The sequence below is a fragment of the Mobula birostris genome, chromosome 23 (genome assembly GCF_030028105.1).
Source record: "Mobula birostris isolate sMobBir1 chromosome 23, sMobBir1.hap1, whole genome shotgun sequence".
In the NCBI taxonomy this organism is placed as follows: Eukaryota; Metazoa; Chordata; class Chondrichthyes; order Myliobatiformes; family Myliobatidae; genus Mobula; species Mobula birostris.
The window spans coordinates 6,215,006-6,242,692 of NC_092392.1; the positions used below are offsets into that span (position 1 = coordinate 6,215,006).

Here is a 27,687-nt window from a genome sequence, read left to right on the forward strand (position 1 = left end):
TTTGAGCAACTCACTGGTCATGGCAGTTAGCTGCACAGCTTGGAGAGAAGAACTAGAAAAGTCATTTTCCTGCTTCCAATCTTCAGTGCATTCCACTGGGGAGCAGACAGGATCAGAGGAACACACACGAAATGCTGGAGGAGCTTGGCAGGTGAGGCAGCATCTAAGGAAAGGAATAAAGAGTCGACATTTCGGGTTGAGACATTTTATCAGCTCTCTTTTTATAAAAGATCTCTTCAAGGCAGAGTGAACTATTAAATAGCCCACTGAAAGCTGAAGAGTGACTGATCAGTACTGGAGCTCTGCTGGTATTCGGGGGTCCACATCCAGCATTGAGAGAAAGGCAAAGTGTTACGTTGAATGGAACAGCTTCTTCATACATCCTATGAACTGAATCACAAAATTTTTTCTGATTTGATATTAAAAGTTAAAATAGATAAAAACATTCAACAAATCATTAACCCACAATACAAAAGATGATGCAACTTCCTTAGAACAGTGTTTTGGAAAAAAGGTCCCTTTATCACCCAAGTGAGGAATAGATCACAGATCAGTGTTTCTGTCCATGGTGTGTCCCAACACAGTCTATGAAGCTATAGCACCACAATGCTTATTACACAATTTATTTTAAAAAAGTCCCAAATTGGGTGGACATTGGTCAGATCACTTGTTTGGATGCAGACATTGGAAGAAAGACATTTCATCAGTATTAATTGATCTGTCCTCATCCTCTTCCCTCCCTGATGAACCCATCGACCTTCCATTAACATCCATTCTGAAGACATCATTTCTGGGACAGGGTGTCAAAAAACAGTGCTTCCTGCTGTACTTCAGAACCAGGTTTGCTCAGGGTACATGATAAATTAATATATAAAAAACAGCAATGTACACGTGATTAATTCCAGGAGAAACAGGGAGTCACCACAGTAACTTTGGCCACACAATGACAAACATCGACCTGAAACAGTCTCTCTGCTCCTCAAAGAATTTCATAATTCTGATATTCAATCCTCCATCAAAATCTGGCAATCTCAGACACAATGCTTTAAAAATCTTCAAATGTACACACTGGCTTCCATTCATTGCTAAAAGGTGCTGAACAGGACAGAAAGAATTGGTTCAAAATGACAAAAAACATCTTGATAGGAAGAACTGCACTACAGCCAGGTACTCAGTACAGTGATGAAGTCTCAAGGGTTTGGCACAATGCTAGCTTGAGAGTTTGTTTTGCAAAGGCCTGCATTTCTCCGTTATGTATCAGTACGAGATCAAGGAAAATGTGAGCCTGTGGAAGGAAGTTTTCAGGTGTTGAGATGATTTAGTTTCTGCATGATCTCAATACAAATACGAGATAAGTTTCCTGGCAATTTATCCTTAATCTCCAAAAATCCACAAAACGTTCACTCCAGACAAGCCCAAATTTACCCGTCTGTAAAAAAAAAAGAACAATGTATTAAGTGCTACAAAGATATTATCACCTTAAAATTTTCAGAAAAAGGACAATTTAAGAAAGTTAACTGAACTTTCACTGATATTGCACTCCAGGAAAAGCCTCAGTTCTGGGTTAAATTTCCTGCTCTCTGGAAAGAAGCAAGCTACACCCAGGAAATAATGCTAGCAATAGTCAGCAAGCCAGTCAGCATTCACCAAGACAGTGAGTTAATGCTTCATGTTGAAAAGAGGCTGGAGTTCCAGGAAGAATGACACAAAAATTGGTGGGTACTGATTTGGAGAGGGCAGTGAAGACTTAATCATGACTGATTAATCTACTTACACTGCTTCCAGGTAAATGAAGTCAAAGGAAAATATGAACAAAAACATTGGAATAAAGTACAATGAAAAATAAAATCTCAGAATTGCCGTAACTGTGACAGACTGCATTCTATCAAACAATGAAGAAAGTTTGAAAAAATGAAAATATCATACCCCAGCATTCCAGACTCCTTTGTTTTAATTATGTACAGAAACATCAGGATAGTGTGAAACATGTTGTTCCTGTCCTGAAAAAAAAATTATTCCAAGTTGGAACATGAAATCTACTTCAGTTTCGTTGTACTCAATCAAATGATATGCTGTCCTCCTGACGAATGCAGAAGCATCTTAATCAAAATTTCACCCACAACCAACTTCAACAATGTATGATATGATCATTATCACATCACTCTGTGGTGTGGACAAATTTTGGAAGAGTGTTGAAATATGCAGAGCTTGCAACACCAACACATTTATACAAAATTTATGTACATTTCTGATTTTTGGTGACTCCAGCATAAATCCACTAATAATTGTACAACTGCTGATTCTACTGAAGTAGGTTGCAATTCACTTGACCAAATCCCAACTACCAACAAGCACACCATCCAGTTCTGTGCAATTTTGAGCTAAGTCTACTAACACAGTGCCCTACTTCCACTCTCTCACGTTAACATTACCCCAAAGTTCAAAGTAAAATTTATCAGAGTACATACATGTCACCACATACAACCCCAAGATTCTTTTTCCTGCCAGCATACTTAGCAAATCTACAGAACAGTAACTGTAAACAGGATCAATGAATGGCAAATTGTACAAATGCAAATATAAACAAACAGCAATAAATATTGAGAGCATGAAATAAGATAAAGAATCCTTAAAATGAGACCATCAGTTGTGGGAACACCAGAAATAGTGAGTGTAGTTACCCCCTCTTGTTCAAGAGCCTGTTGGTTGAGGGGTAGTAACTGTTCCTCAACCTGGTGGTGCGAGTCCTGAGGTTCCTGTACCTTCTACCTAATGATAGCAGCGAGAAAACAGCATGACCTGGGCGGTGAGGATCTTTGATGATGGACGCTGCTTTTTTAGGCAACATTTCATGTAGATGTACTCAATGGTGGGGAGGGTTTTACCCATGATGTACTGGGCCAAATCCACTATCTTTTGTAGGATTTTCTGCTCAAAGGCATTGCTGCTCCCGTACCAGGCTGTAATGCAGCCTGTCGATACACTGTCACCACACATCTATACAAATTTGCCAAGGTTTTTGATGACATGCCGAATCTCTGCAGACTCCTGAGGAAAGAGATGCTTCTTCCCAGAATGCTGCTTGTGGTACTTTATACAACTATCTTTCTTTCCGCAATAAAATGAAAAAAAAATCCTTTGTCTGTGAGATCTTTGAAGACACAAGTTGGGGAAACAATCTATTAATGCAAATCAACACCTTTCACTGTACCAGAGATCATGAGAAAGAATATTAAAAATCAAGATACTTCTTGTGGGTACCTTTGGCAAACTGTACACCTGGCCCTGGTAGATGAGCTGGTAGTGTGGAGGGTTGATGTTACTTTGATGTATACAAAACAAATGCTCGTTTGTAGTATCTGCAAAATGAATTAGAAAGCAGAAGAATTAGATTCCTGGACAATGCAAGTACCTGTATCAGGATGCTGTTTGTTGACTATAGCTCAACATTTAACACTATAATTCCTACAGTCCAGATCAGAAAGCTACAGAACCTCCCTCTGCAAGTGGGTCCTTGATTTCTGAACCCGAAGACCACAATCTGTGTGGATTGGAAATAACAGCTCCACCTCACTAACAATCAACACTGGAGCTCAACAGGGACACGTGCTTAGCTCACTGCTCTATTCTCTTTACACCCATGACTGTGTGGCTAGGCACAACTCAAATACTATCTATAAATTTCCTAGTCCTCCCTCCTTAAAAAACAGATGCATACTGTTCAACTCACTGCCTGCATGGGACCCTGCTCTGAATGAAGTAACTAGACCCAATGATGCCAAGCAGCCCAGTCTGGCACAGTTCTAAGTTAAAGTGTGACTGCAGTTATTAAACAAGCGTACCAGCATTGCTGCTGGCAGCTACAGATAAATACTCACCTGGTTTATCTGGAGTTTGAATGAAATGCTGGGAAGTGAAAGTTTTTCCATCAGGATATTTGGGGTGTGGAGGTAGCCTGGAGTCAAGGTAAGTGCAGAACATGTGCATTATAATCTGAAAGAAAAGAAGCAGAACATCTATTAGAGAATCACATCACTGATCCTGTCCTTACTCCAGAGCCTCAGTAAGACCATCCACTGAATTTGGCCCAACAACTGTTTCCAGATTCCTGCCGTCAAACACACCACTTTTGACCCTGGCACATTCCTTCATCTGAACATTAGTAGCAAAGCATTCAGATGCCTATAGCCCAATTCCTAAGGCTTGATAATTCCTTGTTTCATTAACCTCCTGCTTCTAGTCTCAAAGCATCTTAAATTCCAGGTTTTCAACAACCTTTGAACACTTTTTAAATTTCTCTCCATATTGAACTTTATTTTCCCAACCTATGAAAACTGGCACATGGACAATGCTTTGCACGTACACGTTTCAACACATAAATGTTATAATGTTTATATTCAATGGTTCAGTAAATCGGATGACATACTTTAATAGCTTCTTCACATATACATAGATTGGAAGATTTATGAAGATATTAAACATGCCTAGAAATGCACCAATACAGTACTGATATTATAGATTTTTCAGCCATAGGAGAATCAGGAGATCTGGGGATTGGAAAGGAAAATATATCCAAGGCTAAAGATCAGATCAGCGATAACTGGTAGAACAGGCTCGACAGACTTCAGGAGGAGGAAACCAGAGGTCCGTGAGCCAGTCCTCTCTGAGGTATCAGAGGCAGAGGGGGTCAGCAACTTTAAACCCTTTCGTGTTATTATTCCAGAGGACCTGTGCTGGGCGCAGCATGCAATTGCAATTACGAAGAAAGCACGACAGGGCTTCTACCTCCTTATAAGTTTGCCAAGATTCGGAATGACGTCTAAAATTTTGACAAACTGGTATGGGAACACCAATGGCCTTGAACAGAAAATCCTCCAAAATGTAGTGGATACAGCTCAGTCTATCACAACACTGAGCACATCAACATGAACACCGTCACAAGAAAGCAGCATCCATCATCAGGGACCCCTACCACCCAGGTCATGCTCTCTTCTTGCTGCTGCCATCAGGAAGGTGGCACATGAGCCTCAGGTCTCACACCACCAGGTTCAGGTAGTTATTACCCCTCAACCACCAGTAGGAATAATTTCACTCACCCCAACAATGAACTGTTCCCACAACTTTACAGATTCGCTTTCAAGGACTCTTCATCTCATATCCTTGATATCTATTGCTTATTTATTATTTCTTTTCCTTCCTTTTGTACATGCATAACAAGTTGCCTTTCACACATTGGTTGTTTGTCGGCCCTGTTGGATGAGGTCTTTCACTGATTCTATTATGGTTCTTGGATTTACTGAGTATGCCCACAAAAAATGAATCTCAGGGTTGAATATGGTGGTATATATGTACTTTGATAATAATTTTACCTTGAACACACCACATTGTTCATTCCTGCTCTAATTTCTCACCCTTTTAGGTACTCACCGCAGAATCAGTGGGAAGATCAGTATCCCATTTCCTGGACTTGAATTCTCCTCCTCCACTCCATCGGAAAGAACTCATACACCCACCATGAGCAAGTTCTGCAACAAACCAAGAAAAGTAAGGAAAACCCTAAATAGGAAGTTATGAACCACCAGTGAAACGATAATCTGAGCAAATACAATGACTTGTAGCTCTAACATATGAGCTCGGGTTGGGGTTGTCAGTGATAAGGAACGGAACATTTTCTATTGCAAGCACCCAATGGAAGCAAGGCAAGTGCAGTCAGTCAGATGCACCAAAAACTTCCACGCTATTGCAGGATTGCAAAATTCACCAACCCACTAACACAACACAGGGCAACGGAATCCACTGCATAAAAAGAGTGGAACAAAAGTAACTATCATAAGACCATAAGACATAGGAGCAGAATTAGGCCACTCGACCCATCGATTCTGTTCTTCCATTTCCCCATTCTCCTGTCTTCTCCCCATAACCCTTGAAGCCCTTACTAATCAACCTCCACTTTAAGTATACCCAATGCATTCCAGAAATTCACCTAAAGAAATTCCTCATCTGTTTTAAAAGGGACATTCTTGCAGCGGGGCTGTGCACTCTAGTCCTAGAATCCCCCACTACAGGAATCATCTTCTCCACGTCCACCCTATGTAGGCACTTGAATATTCGATAGGTTTCAGTGAGATTCATCCCTCAGTCTTCTAAACTCTTGGAGTACAGACCCAGAACAATCAACCACTCCTCATACGCTAACCCTTCCAGTCCCAAGATCTTATAATCCCACCCCATCTAAATTTGTTGCTTAATGATAGAAGTCTGAAATTTTCATACACATGAACTACTGAGAAATAGACTAAACAGTAACACTTGCCTTTGATTCTCTCCACCAAGTACTCTTGGTTTGAGGTGATGTCCAGGTATTGGATAACTATGTTCAATGTTGGAAGCTGGGGAGCTCTTACCAGGGCTGCTTGCCTTAGGCTGCTGATACTCGTCTCTGGAAGGGAAAAGGCACAAATCAATTGACCCATTTTTATTGGCTTCACCTCGCACCCCAAAACCCACATTTTTTTCATATATTTCCTTCCAACACAAGAGACCATTCAGCCTATCCAGCCGGCCCATGGAGCAATCCCACTCCCTCACTATTTTTTCCTATAAACCTTTGTCCCCACATCCCACTACCCACAGTAGACCAGGGCAATTTACCATAGCCAATTATGCTGGGGTGTATTTGGAACACCCCATAGAAAACCATGTGGCCACGGGGAGAATGAAAAAACTTCACACAGACAGCAGGGGGCAGCATCAAACTGGGAATAGAAGAGCAAAGGAACCACAGCCTTCACCAGGGGCATCCCAGCAGGAATAGCCCAATCACACAAAATCATGAGCTGAGCCCAACACAACCCCCAACCTAACCCCTGAGAATAATTGCAGCACCCAGTTCTACTGCCCTAACGGTGATTTTCCTGGTTGTTGTAACTCGGCCTCCTTGATGGTTAAAAATGGCCATTATTCCCAGACACAAGCCCTTACAGAATATACTTACCACCTACTTGCAGCTCAGGACATCCCAGCCTCCTTAGCTGTGTGTTCACACCATCAATCTCTTTGACCAAACGATTCAAAATTGTTTCATTGATCCACTAAGTACAGATAAAATACAAGACGACAGGATCTTATAATGTTTCATCTAAGCAAATTAGTAAATATTTCCAAGAAAATAGAGTTGAGGACAAACATGGGAATTAAGGATGTATAGGGGCGACATGATAGCATTGAAATTAGTGTGACGCTACTACGGCTGGGGGCTTCGGAGAATGGAGTTCAATTCCGACACCATCTGTACAATCTTCCCGTGACCATGTGGGTTTCCTCACACAGTCCAAAGATGGACTGGTCAGCAGGTTAATTGGACATTGTAAATTGTCCTCTGATTAGGCTCGTGCTTTATAAGTGGGTTACTGGGCAGCATGGCTTGCTGTGCCAGAAGGGTCTGTCATACGCCATATCGCTAAATAAAATAAGAACAAAGGATTAAAAGGCAATAAGGTAGGCAAACTGACAATGACATCAAAATGGTGTATACACAGCCCTTTTGTTCCTTTAACCTAACTAAAACTAACAAATACCAGGAAGGTCTCAATTATTCAAGTTTGAAACAGTCTCAGTCAGGTTATGCCCAGACTGCCCAAGGCAGAAGGAAAAGTGCTGAACTACCAAAACTGCTTCCCTCAATTTCTCTACAGATGTAACTCGCATACAGAGAGCATTACAATCCCTACCACTGCTGCTGCTTGAGCCCATCATGGACAACCAACTATAAAATGAAAATAGAACAACTATTTGCCTTCACCAAGGGTTTCAATATTAGTCTCAACGAGCCAGCACCCTGAATGTACTGACCCCTTCATAAAGTCTATGCTGATTCACGGTAAAATTGGAATCCCAAGCAGTTTCCATCAACCTAACTAAAATGCAGATCTCTTCATGGTTAAACCGTGGAATTTATTGCCACAGGCAGCTATAGAGGCCAAGTCACTAAAGTGGAGGTTAATAAGTTCTTGGTTAGTCAGGGTGTCAAAGGGTATGGGAGATGGGGAGAAGACAGGAGAAAGGGGTTGAGAGGGATAATAAATCAGTCATGGTGGAGTGGCAGAGCAGGGTCAATGGACAAAATAGCCCAATTCTGCAGTTACGTCTGCTGGTCTTATTCTGAGCAGAAATGGTAACCAGTTGCTTAGTGCAGATTTATCCGTTTCGACTGAAGTTGCTCATTTCTCTTTGCATGGAGTGGGCAAACCCTGTCAACACCCACGAGAGGGCATGGGAAGAGTAGCCGAGACATAGCTGCACATCCGTGCTAGCACTCACAGAATTCCAAACAGAGTAGGCCAATGTTGTAATGAGAATAGTCAAGGTGGAGGGGCAGAGAGATTCAATTAGGATTAATTTGCTTATGGGTTCTTCACAGGTAAGGCAAGCATCTTCTAAGCCAGAGACTGAGGCTTATACAACTCTTACTTACATTCCTCAGGTTAGCCGTCCAAGAATCGAGAAGATCCAGCTGCTGCCGACTCATATTCAACCTGATCCACACCTGCAAATTACAATAATCAGAATTCAAGTATTCTGTTGAATTATTCTGTTCCCCCCCCCCCCCCACCACCTCTTGTAGATTCAATGTGTCTATTTCCCCTTCCTTTTAGAAGGATTCTTGCTAGCTTGAAATTCTGTAGGATGCATGCCAGGAAAACGTCAATTTATATATAGGTTACCAGGAGATTTGGTGATCAGATCTTAACATCCAAACTGTATCACAAGGCTTCCCGTTACACACAGCAGCAAGGCTAGTAAGAGCAATGAGGGGTGCAAGTGCAGGCTGCAGTACTTTAGAGTAGAGAACAAACCCCATTTATGGTAATAACTCTATTGCCATTTTGCACAACTCAGAGCTCCAGTTTGTAGCCCCTTCACCTCTACGATTTGGCCTTCCATCATCTTACTCAAGCTGGTGGAAACCAAGAAACCACACAATATTCAATTAAGTGCCCTTGTATTTTGTTTTATAATGACTTGGCCACCACCTCTACTGAGGTGAATATCTGATATGAAAGGAATATGGGTGGTACAACAGATAGATGGGAGTTGAGGCATGGATCATTCAATATCAAACTGAATGGTGCAACAAGTTCACTACTCAACATTATTAGAAGAGCTGTTCATTCATATTTTAGAAACCCTGGAACAATATATAGGAGCAAGAGCCTTTAACGAGAGTGACTGAGATGAGGGAAATATATATATTTGTATATGAAAATCTGAAAAAAAATTTTAAAAAAAATTTCATAATCTATGTGAGTGATGATAAACCTGGTTCTGATATGGGTCTCTATTGTGGACTGAGAGCAGGTAGAGGGAAGGGAGCAGGGAATCATGGTTGGGAAAAGGGAAAGGGAGTGGCGATGGAGTGGGAAACACCAGAGAGAGATTCTGTAATGATCAATAAACCAATTGCTTGGAATCAAATGACTTTGCCTGGCGTCTCAGGGCTGGGTATGTCTGCACCCACACCACCCCTGTCCCTGGCACTCCTTCTCTGCCACCTATCCCACACCCTTTCACCTTCATTCCCAACATCCTTTGCTCCCTCCAGTTACAAACACGCTCGCTGCTCCACATTGGCAAATACAGTACTGTGCATACTGTGCAAAGGTCTTAGGCACCCTAGTTATATATATATATGTGCCTAACATTTGCTTAATACTGTATTTCTAAACATCCTTGTTAATTCAGCCATCAAACGTCCTCCTTACATACACGAGCTCAGAACAAACCTGACCTAAGTCACATCAATCCCAGGTCAAAGTAATGATTCAATCACTCACAATTTTATCAAACAGTGCAGCAGGCTTGAAGGGTTAAATTCTTCTCATTCTTATCGTTTGGAAAATAACTGGCATGCAAGAAGAATGAGGGAGGATCTCATTGAATATTGAAAGCGACACACACAAGATGCTGAAGGCTCTGACCTCCTGAGTTCCTCCAGCATTTTTTGAGAGATGCTTTGGATTTCCGGGATCTGAAGACTCTCTCGTGTTTGTGAGCAGACTGAAAGCCCCAGACAAACTGGACGCGGGGAGGATGCTTCTCTTCCTATATTGGGGGAATCTAGGACTAGGTGGCACACCCACAGAACAGAAGAATGTCACTTTAGAAGCAAGCTGAGGAAGAATCTCTTCAGCTGGAGGGTGGTCAATCTGTGGAAGTCATTGCCACAGACACCTGCGGAGGCCAAATCAGAGCGTATAGTTAAAGCAAAGATTAGTAAGGGTGTCAAAAGTTATGGAGAGAAGGCAGGAGAATGAGGTTTGAGGGATAATAAATTAGCCATAATGGAATGATAGAGCTGACTTGATGGGCCGAGTGGCCTAATTCTGCTCCTATGTTTTATGGTCTTACTCTAGGTGAGTTAAAATGGATATGAGAATAGAAGTAGGAACAGCAGAAAAAACATTAATGGCCAAGCACTGACATGGTTGCTAGAAACATAACTTTTCCCATCACCTTTACTGAAGTGAAATGCCAGATATCCAGATAGTGCATCATACCTCTCCTGCAAGCAGCTTAGAGCCCAGATCTGTGTCATCCTTGTGAGCCGAAGGAGCCTGGGAGCGGCTAGCGAGCTGGTACTGAAACTTGCGCAGTGACTGTGCATAGTCAACACTACTGCGGCTGTAGTTCCAAAAAGTTGGACTACTGCTGTTGGACGGACAATCAGGACTCCCTGTGTGCACACATTAAATAAACTCAGATTTCCAGCAAATAAAAGTCAGACAACGAAAATCATTCGGTTTCCCAACCTCCTACAGTTCAAGCCAGACTATTTTGAGAAATGAAGCACAACACCACATTACCTATAAAGAATGTCCTCACTTTCAAAATACTACAACCTTATATTGGCAGGGACATTCTCTTCACTCCCAGCTTAATTTGATGGAATAAATCCTTGCCTTCCCCCCCCCCTCTTTCTCTTTCAAGGCTGTGGACCAAGGCAGTGTCTGATAAATTACCCAAGTGCTCATTCATCAATATGCGAAGGCAAGAAAGCTAGTGAGGACAGCATCACAGTAAGGCTTAACGTAGTTCTGAAATAACACACACCAGCTCTTGCGCTCAAAGCACAGAAGTACTGAAACCAACTGCAGTCATCGATTTTATACCAGCAGTGGGGAACCAATAATATGGATCAGAGCCCAGCTGCTTGAGTTTATCAATTGGGGAATGATCAAAATTGCACACAGCAATTAATAGCAACGTCTGTGGGCTACTAGGAGACCTTTGCACAAGGTTCCCCTCTTCTTGCACAACACCTGCCAATTTACAATAAACAGAAAGATATTCTCAAATATCAAGAACTCCCCTCCTCCAGCATCTTATCCCTTTTAAAGATCTGTGCCACAATACTCTAGTTATTGCAGAACAGGCCGCCAGTAAATTCATGAGAGAAAAAAAATTTGGAAAATGTCAAAAAAAGATGCTGGTCCAATCACAGAATACAGTACGGAACATTGCCATTTGGTCCACTGTGCCTGTGAGCTCGTTGAAGGAGGTCTTGATTAATTCCACCACCTCTGCTCTTTCCCGCACAGCTATTATTTTCACAGGAGCAACACACATGCTCGAGGAATTCAGCACGTCAGGCAGCACCTATGGAGAGGAATAAACAGCCAATGTTTCAGGCTGAGATCCTTCACCAGGACTGGAAAGGAAGAGGGAAGAAGCTAGTATTAGAAGGTGGAAGGAGGGCTTGCAGGTGGCGCAATGACATCAGCGCTGGACCCGGAAGCGGAGGTTCCCGGATTCCAAACCAGTCGGGCCCGCTCCTGAGTACGCTTTCCATCCATGCCAGGTTGAGTGGCCAGATCGCAACTCGACCTCGTAAAATAAAGGGAAAAATACTGCGAAAATGTCTGTGTGAGGAGTGGCGTGCCACACAGTCTCTCTCTCGCTCCGCGCCTTGTAAAAGCCATGAAAAAGACATCATCACAGACGCAAGCACACACAGAGTCACAGGCAAATGCCAAAAAAGACAGACAGCAGAAGGAGGGGAAACAGTACAAGTGGGAAGGTGACACCTATAGGTGGGTAGTTGGGAGAGGCAGCAATGAAGTAAGCAGCTGGGAAGGTGGAAGGGCTAAAGGCCTGACGAAGAAAGGATCTGGTTGGAGAGGGCTGTGGGCCATGGAAGAAAGGGAAGGAGAAGGGGCACCAAAGGGAGATGATGGGCAGGCGAGAAAGGGTGAGAGGGAAGTCAGAATGGGGAATGGAAAAGGAGAGAAAGAAGAGGGGGAGAAATTACTGTAAGTTAAGGAACTCGATCTCAGAATGTTTTCATGCACTAACCATAAGTGGATTCTGATTGCAGGAAGATTTACTCAAAGTTCCACTGGCCTACCAGTCAAGATTCATATCCATAAATGGGGTCCCATCATCCGTGGTGGGGAACAAGACTCAGTACAGATCTGGCCTAAAATAGAGTCCCTCCTGTTCAGTGTAGTTCAGATTGTCATACAAAGAACTTAAACAGTAAGAGCCTTAACTAACCCATTTGACTGCGGCCTTGCTTCTCCTCTTCGGAACGAAGGAAATTCTCCAGAGATTTCATATCTGTAACGTACTCATCTCGTGTGAGAGGGGCACTGTACGCGACTGGCGCTGACCGGTATCGAGCTCTCAGGCTGGAGCACTCGAAACTCGCAATGTTATTACCATAGACATAGGAATTTTGGGGAGGACTGAAACTGGAGCCCTGAACAACACAAGAAAGAAGTCTCCATGAGCTCAGCCGAAAAGAATTTCAGTGCCTCTTGCAAAAAAATAAATAAATCACCCCTCAATTAACATGCATCATGAACATTTTGGTATTGTCAGTCTCAAGAGGCCAATGGACAGTGCCACAGGGGTGATACAGATTTCTTATACAATGATTTATTTACTACATTGATAGTCTTACTTCTTTCTTAATAACTTTTAATTTTAAAAAGCCAGTTGCCCTTTGGCCTCTCCCCTCCCCCACACCCAAACAGCTTCCCATAATACATTCACTATAATGAAAGTTACAGATTGCAATTTCACCTTTTCTCTTCAAGGACGTCGAAAACTGAGAAACTACCCCACCTCACCAGCCAATAGCTTTTCTTTGACAATCGAAATGTTAAAATATAAATGTTGGCATTACCTAAATACAAAAGTAATTACCTGACCAACTTACCAGTGCAGAGACGCCATCATGCTGATGAGACTAGACTGCAGCAGCCTGACTACAGTACTCGGAAAGATGGAGTATCACCAGATCATAGGATGATAAACTTGAATTGTGGCAAGTATTAAATACTATAAGATCTAAAAATTGTGGAAGTATGTACCTCATACCTAAACAAAATCTAAGGAAAATTAATTGGGCTTATATCAACTTTTGGGGTGGCAGGGTTGAGATACAGTACATCTCTACCAAAGGGGGTTAACGCTCTCCTTCCCCTGTGCTAGCTTGCAGGTCACTGCTGGGCAAGGTGTACCACCTGCCCCCGATCAGGATCACATGTAGCCATGAGAGCAGGTGGTGGATGTATGTATGAGCAGCTGGTGCACATCACAAGTCTGGTTATGCAACCACTGACGCCAGGCAGACAATCTCTGAAGAGCATGGATAAAGGCTGGAGTCATCTGTCTTGTAAAGACATGGCCTAGAAGGCGGCAATGGCAAACCACTTCTGTAGAAAATTTGCCAAGAGCAATCATGGCCGTGGAAAGACCACGATTGCCCACGTCATACGATGTGGCATATAACAAACTAATGATACCAATTTGCTGTCCACAAGAACACCTGCAGCGTTATCGACATTACAAGTGATTGCATTTCAAAATGAGCAAATTGGTTTAGGGATTGTGAAAGGTGCCTCCTCAGTTTAAATTGTTTCTCAACGTCTGGTCATAACTGAGTTGTCAAGTGCCCTCAATCCTTGCTAGGCAATTCCCATTCATCACCATTTGATATGGGGAAAATGCAGGGAATAAGGGAAAAATAAAAGGACTAGACCAAGAAAATAATCTTTACTCTTATACTGCATTTAAGTATTCTTTAAATTAAAAAGTCTAGAGCTTTGTTTTGAATTGCAGAATTCGAATCATTACCACTGGAACTCTATAAACCAACTGTGAGACTCACTTTCCCCCTCTCCCCACCCTTGGGGAAAGCTGCAGGTAACTGAGGAGATCCATTGTGGGCACTAGCATCCCCCCCGCTGAGGAGATCCATCGTGGGCACTAGCATCCCCCCCGCTGAGGAGATCTTCAAAAGGCAATGCCTAAAAATAATCATCATCTATCTTAAGGACCCCTATCATCCAGGACATGCACTCTTCTCATTACCATCATCAGAGAGGAGCCTGAAGACACACACTTAACGTTTTAGGAACAGCTTCTTCCCCTGCGCCATCAGATTTCCAAATGGACTATGAACCCATGAACGTTACCCCACAACACACATCAAAGTTGCTGGTGATTTGATGTGTGTTGCTTGTATTTCCAGCATCTGCAGAATTCCTGTTGTTAACATTACCCCACTATTTTTTTGCTCTCTTTTTGCATTATTTAAGTTTGTAATAGGCATTCATTATAATTTAGAGTATGCAACTCAATGTCCACTTTATCAGGTTTACCTGCTCATTAATGCAAACGTTTAATCTGCCAATCAGGTGACAGCAACTCAATGCGCAAAAGCATGCAGACATGGTCTAGAGGCTCAGTTTTTGTTCAGACCAAATATCAGAAAGGAGAAGAAATATGATTTAAGTAACTTTGACCGTGGAATGATTATTGGTGCCGGACACGGTGATTTGAGCATCTCAGAAACTGCTGATCTCCTAGGATTTTCACGTTCCAACAGTCTCTAGAGTTTACAGAGAATGGCGTGAAAAACAAAAAAAATCCAGTGAGTGGCAGTTTAAGGAGGTAAAAGGAGAATGGCCAGGCTGGTTCAAGCTGACAGGAAGGCAACAGTAACTCAGGTAATCATGAATTACAACAGTGGTGTGCAGAAGAGCATCTCTGAAGGCATAACATGTCAAACCATGAAGTGGATGGGCCACTGAAGCAGAAGACCACAACAGGTTGCACTCCTGTGGCCACCAGGTTAGGTACAGGAATGTACCTGAGTGTACTCTATGTATTGCACTGTACAGCTGCTGCAAAACAACTAATTTCATGACATACTGTATGTCCGTGATAATAAACCTGATTCTGATGTATCAACTCAGAATTGGTATTACATACCAATTGGTCCAACACACTCAACCAGGCCCCTCAGCAGCCCTTCTGAGTATCTCAGAAACCACAGTGGACGAGATCAGCCCTTCCTGCAAAACTTGAATGTTGATTCAGACTCTATTGGTCTGCGTAGATAAAAACTTATTGAATCAGTAAGAAATATTCTAGATGGCAGTGCTTCAAGAAGCTGGGAAAGTGTTAACACAACGGCAGATGGAAGCACAAACAACAGAGTCTGGGCGACAGCACGACGCCAACAATGAGAAGCCAAGTGAAGGGAGCAGATGGCCACGACGGCCAGGGGAAAGGAGCTGTCACTTTCACATGGTACTGCCACCAGTCAGCCAAAATGGAAATGGAAAGTAAACACCTTGAACAATATTTCCAATTACAATCCCCTCGTTTAGAGCCAGATGCTAGGGATTTAAAGGAAAACTTCATTTGCATTTTCCCCTTTGTGCTGGGAAGGACAGCACCCCAAGATCTGGGTGCAAAATCCTGCGGAATTCATCGGGTGCATGGGGAGCAGATGGCAAGAGTGCCAAGCCCTATTCAGTGTCAGCTGCAGCTTGGCCAGTAGGACTCGCACAGGTCAAAAGGTTGTAAGTTCAAGTCCCACTCCAGAAACTGGACAGAAGTCAGGTTGGATATACCACTGTTATTGTAGATGTAATGTTAAACCAAATCACTAAGTTCCCCCTCTAGAGGATGCAAAAGCTCCCAAAACACTATAAAGATGGGGGGGCGGGGGGGGGGAGTGGTTGGTGCCACATTGTCTTATATTTAACCAAAAAAGTTTTTCAGCGTCAGGCTCCTGTCCCCAAAGGTTTGCCCTGGGCAAATTCATTCTAGGTTTCTTATATCACAATGAAATTACAAAGATGATTTAGTGGTTATAAGGTTGTAGAAAATCCTATGCTGTAATGCAAAAATGTGGGAACATGAAAACAGTAATAAACCCATGATGGCAATTTTAAATATGAACTGAGAGAGATGTAACAGCTGGATAATCTGCCCCATCGCCACCTACCGTGTTGAAACTGCTGCCCGGTGAATACATCACAGAAGATGAGAAGGACCCGCTTCCTGACAAGGAAGGTGTCTGCATGTTTGGGCTAAACCCCGTCATACAGTTAGGGCTGAACTTGGGGCTGGAACCAATTGGCCGTTGAGGACTGTAGGATAGGACACTCTGGCCCTGCAAGGCACCAGGTGGAGAACTGTTGGGGGTAGATGCGGTGGCTGGCTTCCTCTGCGGTGTCGTTTGCATCACTGAGGAAAGAAGATTCGTAATAAAGTGATTAATAATTGGGCTACGATCATAGAACATAGAACAGTACAGGAATAGGCTATTTGGCCCACAGTGTTGTGCCAAACCAGCTAAAAATCAAATCAAAAATCACCCAAACTCTAATCCCTCCATCTTCCTCACACTCATGTGCCTATCCAAACAGCTCTTAAAAGCCTCTAATGTATTTGCCTCTACTACCATACCAGGCAACACAGTCCAGGCTTCTACGTACCTTGAGTAAAAAATGTACCCGTCACATCTCCCTTGAAACTACCCCCTCTCACCTTCAATGCATGCCCTCTGGTATTAGACATTTCTATCCTGGTAAACAGATGTTCCCTGTCTACTCTATCTCTGCCTCTCATAATCTTACAAACCTCAATCAGATTCCCCCTCAGCCTCCAATGCTCCAGAGAAAAAAAAAACAAGTTTATCCTGCCTCTCATGATAGCACATGCACTCCAATCCAGACAGCATCTTGGTAAACCCCTTTGGCACCCTCCCCAAAGCCTCAACATCCTTCCTGTAACAGTATGCAATACTCCAGATATGGCCTACCAGCTTTATAAAGTTGCAACACAACTTCTTGGCTTTTGAGCTCAATGCCTCGACTAATAACAGCAACCTTCCTAACCTGATCAACCTCTCAATTTCCACCCCTCAATTTCTTAACTTACACTGACTTTGATTCATACATCACCTATGCTTACAGACCATAGTAATGCACACGGCCAGATTTGGGGACAGCTTCTTTCCAACTGTGATAAGACTGCTGAACGGATCCTCACCCGGATCTGGGCCATACTCTCCAAATATCCAGACCTGCCTCTCGGTTTTTTTGCACTACCTTACTTTCCATTTTCTATTTATGATTTATAATTTAAATTTTTAATATTTACAATCGATTTGTAATCCAGGGAGCGGGAAACGCAGAATCAAATATCGCTATGATGATTGTATGTTCTAGTATCAATTGTTTGGCGACAATAAAGTATAAAGATTTAAAATGCCCCGTCCAAAAGCACATCAATTTTAAAATTATTATAGTTTTTAATTCCATCCGTGACTTTGCCTCTCCTTTTCCTCTCCAGATCTACATGCCTCAGGATCACATTACTCAAATTCAGCCCTCCAATGACTGTAACTGCCTGGGCCTGAAGCTTTGAAATTCAGCAAACTTTGCCTCCTTATTTAAAACCAAACTATTTGTCATCTTCATCTCCCGCTGCCACATGCAAAATGTTCCTGTAAAGGGCCTTGGCACATGTTACAAGGTTAAAAGCTACACAAGAATCCAAGCCTGGCCTTTCTGCTGCCACGTTTTCATCTTTGTACTATAACAGTCAACACAAGATGTCCTCTCTGTTAGTTCAAAGTTCCAACCTATGTGCGCTAGCTTTTCCCTGCATCCTCACAGAATGTTTGGCTTTTCCCCTTGTTTCTTACTTTAAAGATTAGCTTTATCTGTCACATGTACAAGAAACACACAGGAGCGCTGCCAAAGGGTTTCAGTCTGAAACATTGACTATAATCTTTTCATGGATACTGCCAGCCTGCTGACTTCCTCCAGCATTTTGTGTGTGTTGCTTGGATATCCAGCATCTGCAGATTTTCTCTAGGTTGCGAAATGCATCATTTGGGTCAACAGCCAATACAGTCTGATGAAACACTGGTGGCAGCCCACAAAAGCCCACTTCCGGTGCCAACATAGCATGCCCACAACTCACTGACTGTATTGGTACATCTTTTTGGACTGTGGGAGAAATCTGGAGAACCTGGGGCAAACCCATGCAGTCACCGGGAGAACGTACAAACTCCTTACAGACAGTGGCAGCAATTGAATCCTAATTGGTGATCGCTGGTGGTAATGCATTGCTTTAACCGCTATGATACCACACTACTCAACATCAACCACCACCCCAATGCAATTATATCTTCTGCTAGTCTTCCATTTCTTCCTTAGTTTTGATATGTGGAGCAGAGAGATTAATAACAAGGAGACTGTGGAAGAACATCAGTCAGGGTGCTGATAGGATCATTAGGTAGAGTTTTGACTTTTTCTACTACAGATAGAGATTAAAGTAATGGACAGGTGCAGTAGAGATTTGTGTGGTGAAAGGCTGGCATCAAAAAGAGATTTGAAAAAGTGAGGGTTTCCATTCAGTGCAGTGATTTCGGGGTTAGAGTACACGGATAGTTTCAAGGTAACAACAGCTTATTAGAGTTATGGAGTCAAAGAAAAGTACAGCAAAGTAACAGGGTATTTGGCCCCGGTCTCTTGCCTTCTCCCCATATCCCTCATGCCCTGACCAATCAAGAATCTATCAACCTCTGCCTTAAATATACAAAGACTTAGCCTCCACAGCTGCCTGTAGCAAAGAATTCCACAGATTCACCACTCTCTTGCTAAAGAAATTCCTCATCTCCGTTCTAAAAGGACACACCTCTATTCCGAGGCTGTGTCCCCTTGTCTTAGACGCCCTCTCCGCATAGGAAACACCCTCTCCGCATCCACTCTATCAAGGCCTTTCACCATTCAATAGGTTTCAATGAGGTCACCCCTCATTCTTCTGAATTCCAGTGAATACAAGCCCAGAGACAACAAACACTCTTCATATGACAAGCTATCTAATCCTGGAATCATTTTCAAGAATTTCCTTTGAACTCTCTTCAATCGCAGCACATCCTTTCTAAGATAAGGGACCCAATACTGTCCTTTCAATTATTTATGGACCTGTATTCCCAGATTCCCTTGCTAATGGACAAATAGTTTTGACTGTTTCAACTGTGTTAAGGGAAATGAGCTTTACAGATGTTAAAATATGCAAAGGGGGGGAAATAAAGAGCTCATCACACATTTGACACCCTCACCCTCTCCCCCCAAGGTAACGTATGCTTTGCGGTTGCTATTTGCTGAAGACTGAATTTGGACTAAGAAGGTCCAGCGGCCGTCACTTAGATGTAGGTAAAGTGTTGCTGGGGAAATACAAAGAGTTAACGTTTAAAGCAACCACTGAGGTAGTAACTTATGGATTTCTACCTGATTCACATGGACACTGGCCAGGTAAGCCCTGAATGCAGTGATAAGAAGAAAGTAGCTTTGACTGAGGCACAGGTATCAGTGTTGTCAAAAGAAGTTTCAATTCAGAAGTTATCAAAAGGTGTTCTATCCTGATCCCATTATGACATTCCTTAAAATTCTCCGGTTGTGCACAATATCTAGCTGATTTCTTCCCCAGCGCTGGTCCACAGTGTAAGACGCCAACATGTGCAATCAATACAAGGCTAATTACAGGAGGCTGGGTTCATCTGATCACAAACCTTCGCTGCCTTGCAGCTATACCCATTCTCAGGGGAGTCTTTGGGAGTAAACCGAGGGAAATTCTGGAGCTGGATTCCTATGTTGAGTTCAATGCTGACTGGTACCTCCTGCAACGCTGCTGGTGTCAAACTGTATTGGTCTCTGCTATTCCTTTGGATTCGTTAGCTGTAAGGAGAGGGGGAGCGTGCCACATGGGCAGCAGCTTGCCCTCCAGATCACTCTGAGCTGGCTTGTACATCGCCTTTGACAGCAAGGATGCAACTTCCATGGTTCACCCCGACCAGTGGCGGGTCACCATCACAAGGACAACACCCACAACACCACTGACGTCTCCACACCCAAACCCTGCTCCGTGCCCACAGCAATAAATGTGTTTGCCCAATTAACCCCTCAGTAAAACAGAGCACTTGGAGAGCAAGAGGCAACAAACGCCTTTTGTTCAGTAGCCTTTGAACTCACGTCATCCATGATTGCACATGGCACGAAACAAAGAGAAGATCTTTAATCCCAACCAGTACTCTTTCCTTCAAAGGTGCCTCGGCTATGTTCCAACTTACCCGGATTCATTATTCCCAGTAGCGTTTGCTGCTGTGGGGTCATCACTAGGTTAGCTGGAACTACAGCACTCCGGAAGTAACGCCAGAAATCAGTTAAGGCATTAAGACAAAACAAGACAACCAGACCGAACTCTGGAACAAAAGGAGAGAAGTAAATCGTCAAGTTTTTTTATTTAGAGGTACAGTGCGGAGTAGGTCTTTCTGGCCCTTTGAGTCGCACCCCCTCAGCAACCCCCAACAGCCCCGATTTAACCCTAACCTTATCACAGAACAACTTACAAAGGCCAATTAACCCACCAGCTATGTGGTTGGACTGTGGGAGGAAACCCCACCCATTTCATGAGGAGGGTGTCCAACGGGCACTGGGATTGAACTCTCAACTCAGCTGTAATACCGCGGCCCTAACCGCTATGCTACCGAACCACTATGCCACCGCAGCGCCATTACAAAGACTCGCAACAGAAGAGATCAACATGAATGTACAATTTTTACTTAATATTTCAAACATTCCAACTAACATAGACAGAACACAATGCTCGTAATATCTATCACATGGACTGTGAGAAGCTGACTGCTTTCAGCTACAGGTATGGACACAAGATTTACATGCAGGTTCTTCCACCGGATTACTATACAATCAGCCACTGGATGTTCAAGAGGCAGATTAGGACATGAGAAGAGAGATAAGGAATTTCTTTCGCCAGAAGGTGGTGAATCTGTGGAATTCAATTCCACAGACAGCTGTGGAGGCCAAGTCATTGGGTATATTTAAAGCAAAGGTTGACAGGTTCTTGATTAGTCAGAGCACCAAAGGCAGGGGAATGGGGTTGAGGGGTAATAAATCAGCCATGATGAAATGGCAGAGCAGACTCGATGGGTCAAATAGCCCAATTCTTTTGCGACAGTATGTTTTATGGAAAGGGCAAGCAGAGTTTTGTATCTATGTACTTAGAGATACAGTGTGGAATAGGCCTTTTAGCTGTGCCTCCAGCAACCCCCGACTTAACCCCAGCCTAACCACAGGACCATTTGCAATGACCAATTAACCTACCAACCGGTATATCTTTGGAGGAAACCAGAGCACCCGGAGGAAACCCACACAATCCCTGGAGAAGATGTACAAACTCTGACAACCCATGCTGTAACAGCATCAGACTAACTACTACATTACTGTGCCATTCACGTGATGGAAGCCGAATCCTAAATAAATTTAAGTAAATAATTTTAATAATAAATACAAAAAGGGAAAGAGGCTGTGTCTCGTGCAGGAGGCTGCAAAAACCACAATAGAATGCTTCTTGGGATATAAATTGACCTCGTAACAGAGGTTAGGTTGAAGGGAAGAACCCAGGCAGAGCAGCAGCCACTTAACATGCAAGAGGATTTTGTGCATTTTCATGCCGATCTGAAGCATGCAGGCAGAATCCACGACATAGCCCAACTGTGACTCCATCATGCAGAGGATCAGCCCTCTTGAATTGAATCGGGGCAGCAGGGTCACTAGAAATTGGAAATACTCACCAATATACCACAGGGGCCAGTAGTTGATCTTGTAGAATTTGTACAGCAATTTGCCAGTCCTGCAAAATGAGATTTAAAAACAAAAAATTGCTTTTTTTTTTAAAAAACACAATACAACCAATTTTTCCCCAAAAATTCCACTCTACATGGAAATGGGATACTTTGACTGAGCTCAGACGGGGGGGGGGGGGGGTAATAACTAATGTGCTCACTCAGCACAAGTGAATGTTTCCTGGCCCATTATTTTTACATCGGTAGTTCAGTAAATATAGAAAGCAGATCATGAGTTTTGAAATTACAAGCCCTTGTTATGAGCTAACTATTAACAGATCAGCCTATTCGCAGTCAGCCATTTATGACTGGCAGTGTGTAAGTGCGAGCTATTCCACCGGTGCTCTTTCCTGAGCTATCTGGTGAATCCTGTCTGTTATGAGATGGACTCTATTTAATGGGTTATGCTGGGACATTGTGAATTGTCAACAATTAGTGTGCTTAAGATTGTTATAGCTGGCAGTGGCGGTGGGGATTAAATCCCACTACCTATCAAATGCTCCCAATGCATTTCAAATAGCCTCTGTAACCAGGTCCAGCTCCTGGCCAAGTGTGGGCTTAGTTACTGAGCCTGGCAGAACTGTTTCTACTGACAGGAGAAGGAGCAAAAGTAGGTTACTGCTACCTTAAAACCAGTCACCTTGGACAGATGGGGCTCAACAGCCGTGGTTGGCAGCTCATCTAGTAGAAGGAAAGCTCTGATCTGAAACCTCCAATACCTTGCAGCTATACCCACTCACGGTGAAAGCTTTGGGAGTAAACCCCGAGCGAAAAACCCAGAACTGGAGTCCCTAAGGCAGTCCTACGTTGAGTTCAACATTGACTGGTAACTTCTACAACACTACTGGCGCCGTTCCTTTGGATTCATCAGCTGTGTGGAGAGGGGGAGTCTGCTGCACGGGCAACAGGTTACTCTCCACGTCGTACTGGTCTGGTGTGCATATCGACTGATGATGCTGCACCAACGTACAGTAGACAGCAAGAATGCAGCATCTGTGGTCAATCCTGATCAACAGAGGTCAAGGGAAGCAGAGGCCAGGAACATCGGAAGGAGTGGGGTGGGAAGCAGGCTCCAGGTGCCTTGATCTTGATCAACAGGGGACAGCTACACTCACTTAAGGACTCTGTTATATTGGGATTTCATGCTCGTTATTATATCAGCATTTGCACAGTTTGTTTACAGTTAAGTTCCTGATGTTTACAGGTTACAGCCACTGTTCTATAGATTTGCTAAGAATACCTGCAAAAAGGAATCTCAGGGTTGTATGGGCTGACAGGTATGTACTCTGATAATAAATTTGAATGTTGAGAATCAGACACCCATGTAAACCCACACTTAAAGGTATAGCATGCAAACTGCACACAAACATCCCCCCAGCTCGAACTCAACCTGGGTCTCTGACACTAAGGCAGCCACTCTATCAGAGCACCATTGTCCCTTTAATATTTTAGACTTCTAACAAACGCTTTTTCTTATAACGTAACACGCTGTAAGATTTCACTGCTAATGTATTGGCTTCACTGTAATGTTCCACTGCTGAGGTAATGGTTTCTCTGTAGCAGCAATGTCTGGGTTATGACTAGAGATAACAGGGCACGTTGGCCAATGAGCAGGATGTTGTTCTTTCTTGTGTGTCTGGGGCCGGGAATTCGTGGGGTCTTTTGCCAGGGAGAGGTGAGGAGAGAGTTGGGAGACCTCGGATGGAGTGGACTTGGAGTGAGGGTCTGAAGGTCAGCGACGATCGAAGGGGGTCGATGGTGGACGAGCAGCCTTATCAGTGAGCTCCAACCTTGTTTCATGGGAATAGGCCCTTTTTCTTTTTTACTAATCATATAGTCAAATTAAGACTATTAAAATTATAGTCAATTTTTTAATCGCATATTGTATACTGTTTGTTATCTTGTGATACTGATTTGTAACAGGGGACACATCATGCAGCATCCACCCAAACGAGATTTCTAAGTCTGGCCGGGCCGGGGGCTATCATCCCCCTATATTAAGCCGCTAGCCGAGGTGAGAGTTAAACAGTAAAATAGATTTAATTGAGAGGGAGAGCAGGGAAATTACACTTAGTGGCTACTTCATTAGCTACACCAGCATGTTAATGCAAATATCTAATCAACCAATCATGTGGCAGCAACTCAATACATAAAAGCATGCAGACATGGTCAAGAGGTTCAGTTGTTGTTCAGACTAAACATCAGAATGCAGAAGAAATGTGATCTAAGTGACTTTGACCATGAAATGATTGTTGGCGCCAGACAGGGTGGAAGAGTATCTTACAAATTGCTGATCTCCTAGGATTTTTCTGCACGATAGTCTCTAAAGCAGAGGTTCCCAATCTGGGCTGCACAGACCCGGTTAATGGTGGGGGCCATGACATAAAAAAGGTTAAGAACCTCTGTCCTAAGGCTTACAGAAAATCGTGCAAGAACCAAAAGTGTCCAGTGAGCAGCAGTTAGAACATAGAACAAAAAAAATCTACAGCGCATTACAGGCCCTTCGGCCCACAACGTTGTGCTGACCATGTAACCTACCCTAGAAGCTGTCTAGAATTTCCCTTGCATGTAGCCCTCTACTTTTCTAAGCTCCATGCACCTATTCAAGAGCCTCTTAAAGGACCCTATTGTATCCTCCTCTACCACCTTCACTGGCAGTGCATTTCACACACCCAGCACTCTGTGAGAAAAACTTACCTCTGACATCCCCCTTGTACCAAGCACCTTAAAACTGGGCCCCCTCGTGTTAGCCATTTCAGCCCTGGGAAAAAGTGTCTGGCTGCCACATGATCAATGCCTCTCATCATCTTATACACCTCCATCAGGTCACCTCTCCTCCTCCGTCACTTCAAGGAGAAAAGGCCAAGTTCACTCAACCTATTCGCATAAGGCACGCTCTCTAATCCAGGCAATATCCTTATAAATCTTCTCTGCACTCTCTCTATAGCATTAACATCCTTCTTGTAATGAGGTGACCAGAACAGAACACAGTACTCCAAATGGGGTCTAATTAAGGTCTTGTATAGCTGTAACATTACCTCACGACTCTTGAACTCAGTCCCACGGTTGATGAATGCCAACACACCATACGCCTTCTTAACAACACTGTCAACCTGAGCAGCAGCTTTGAGTGTCCTATCGACACAGACCCCAAGATCTCTCAGATCCTTCACACTGCCAAAAGTCTTACCATTTATATTATTTTGTCTTCAAATTTAACCTACTGAAATGAACCACTTCACACTTATCTGGGTTGAGCTCTAGCTGCCCAGTTCTGCATCCTATCGATGTCGCACTGCAACCTCTGACAACCCTCCAGACTATCCACAACACCCCCAACCTTTGTATCATTAGCAAACTTACTAACCCACCCTTCTACTTCCTCAAATCTTCCTAGTTCTGCGGGCGAAAATGTTTTGTTATTGAGAAGGGTTGGAGGAAAAAGGCCAGACTGGTTCAAGCTTATAGGAAGGCAACAGTAACACAAATAACCACGTGTTGCAACAGTGGTGTACAGAAGAGTATCTCTAAGGGCCCAACTTGTCAAAGCTTGAAGCGGATGGCGTACAGCAGCAGAAGACCATGAACGTGCACTCTATGGGGTCCAGGAGGTTTTTTAATAAAGTGGTCACTGAGTGTATGTCCTGAAGTAATAATCCCCCTCAAATAACATATCAGAGCAGAACTGCTGACCTCATGGTACAATACACATCAAAACTTTTTCATTGTCCTGACATATCCAGAGATTGAGAAAAGTGCAATTGAAGTGTAACTGTTTTCTGTTTTGTGTAAATTATAAAGCTGAAGAAGGATCTCGTGCCTTCCTGGCGTATATGATAAATAAACTCTTCTTGGGCTTCCAGCCAGGTACAGCTGTCAACTAAAACCAACGCTTCGATGGCAAATTCTGCCATCTTCTTCAGGGACGATGCCTGGGCTTGTCTAGCATGGCCTGGCTGGTGAGGATCAACCAGAAGAGTTTATTCACCAAATTATAAAGCCTTTTGCTATGATAGAAAACCAGAAGCAAAGGAACAATGACTTACATTTCCATGTAGACCATCCCTGCGAGACCTACATTGAGCAAGCCCCACACTAGTATCACCTTCCTGGTCTGTGCCTCCTTCCTCATCTGTATAGTCTGGTCAATAAGGACAGTGCCAGGTACTCGATCCATCTCTGTGGATGTCAAAATGATCATCATCTGGGCTTCAGTGAAGGATAAATCCCCAAATCCAATAATAATCAATAATCACAGGGTGGATATACTCCCCAAATCCAATGATCAATAATCACAGGCTGAATATACTCCTCAAATCCAATGATCAATAATCACAGGATGAATATACTCCCCAAATCCAACGATCAATAATCACAGGGTGGATATACTCCCCAAATCCAACGATCAATAATCACAGGATGAATATACTCCCCAAATCCAATGATCAAGACAAAGTGCTTGGAGATTGCAAGCACAATCACTCTGAGCAGATGTTGCTCATAAATCAAGCTCACAGCAAGTGTGCTTTGGTTACAAACACTCCAGTTCTACAAAGCCCAGGAATGGGTGACATTCCCCAGCTCAGTATAGAGGCTTCAGTTGCACCAGACTGATCCCTACATGTCAGCAGCAGAAATAAGTCACTCCACCCCACCATGCTGATCAAAAAGTATCCTAGACTCCTCTGTATCCTGTCTTTCACTAACCTTTCATCCCCCCCCCGCCCCAAATCAGGAGTCCTTTCCTCTGCCTCTGTATTCAAAAACATTGCTTCCAATCCACTCTGAGGAACAGCTTCAAGGTCCCACCACCTCCTTCCCCCTTACATTAGGGGAATCAAAATCATTACGAGAGGGTTAGATCTGTCATGATCTTAATGAGAGAAGCAGACTCAATGGGCGAGTCATCCTTAATTCTTATATTTTTTTATGACTCACTTGAGGGGAAAATAATCACCTCGACTTCATTTTTGTAACCCCTAAATCCAGATTCCCCTACAAGAGAGACATCCCCTTCAAACCCTCATCAAATCTTATATTTTACTCAGTCCCCTCCCTTGAAAACTCCAGCCATTACAAACCTCCCCAAAACCCAACAAAAAACCGATTATAGTGCCTCCTGCCCCTCTGTTTCACCAGCAAACCCCCTCAATCCCCCATAACCAAACAAAAGCCCATTATAGTGCCTCCTGCCCCTGTTTCACCAGCAAACCCCTCTCAATTCCCCCATAACCCCACAAAAACCCATTATAGTGCCTCCTGCCCCTCTGTTTCGCCAGCAAACCCCTCTCAATTCCCCTATAACCCCACAAAAACCGATTATAGTGCCTCCTGCCCCTGTTTCACCAGTAAACCCCCTCAATCCCCCCATAACCAAACAAAAGCCCATTATAGTGCCTCCTGCCCCTCTGTTTCGCCAGCAAACCCCTCTCAATTCCCCCCCCCATTCCCTCTGGTAACTGGTGGCGTTAGTGTGAAGCAATGGCCTGACCTACCCAATGCACACCTCCTATCTCCTCTCCATGCTCACCTTCACTCTCTCCATCCTCCCTCTGCCCTCCTCCTCTTACCTCTCACTTTCACTCTCTCCTTCCTTTCTTTCATTCATTCACTCACTTAACTACGACCTCTCCTCCCCACACGCATCGCCGTGCCACCGGAAGTGAAGCACG

General features: G+C 43.5%; 1 protein-coding gene across 3 annotated transcripts; it reads right to left on the reverse strand.

Annotated features, from left to right (window-relative positions):
• Nucleotides 1-198: 198 nt before the first annotated feature.
• On the reverse strand, nt 199-27,687 carry tmem209 (transmembrane protein 209). Of its 3 annotated transcripts, none has more exons than XM_072241394.1 (15): nt 27,632-27,687; nt 26,062-26,194; nt 21,965-22,023; nt 20,444-20,575; nt 16,304-16,545; nt 12,553-12,757; nt 10,557-10,732; nt 8,474-8,545; nt 6,995-7,091; nt 6,314-6,439; nt 5,428-5,525; nt 3,879-3,993; nt 3,262-3,359; nt 1,927-2,000; nt 199-1,429 (listed from the first exon to the last, which is right to left on the reverse strand). In XM_072241394.1, exons 2-15 carry the CDS (start codon nt 26,190-26,192, stop codon nt 1,375-1,377), a joined length of 1,680 nt encoding a protein of 559 aa, XP_072097495.1. In that variant the 5' UTR covers nt 26,193-26,194; nt 27,632-27,687; the 3' UTR covers nt 199-1,374. The 3 variants fall into 3 exon arrangements, with proteins under 3 accessions (XP_072097495.1, XP_072097494.1, XP_072097496.1); XM_072241393.1 differs by having other exon boundaries at nt 27,586-27,680; XM_072241395.1 differs by lacking the exon at nt 20,444-20,575 and having other exon boundaries at nt 27,586-27,680.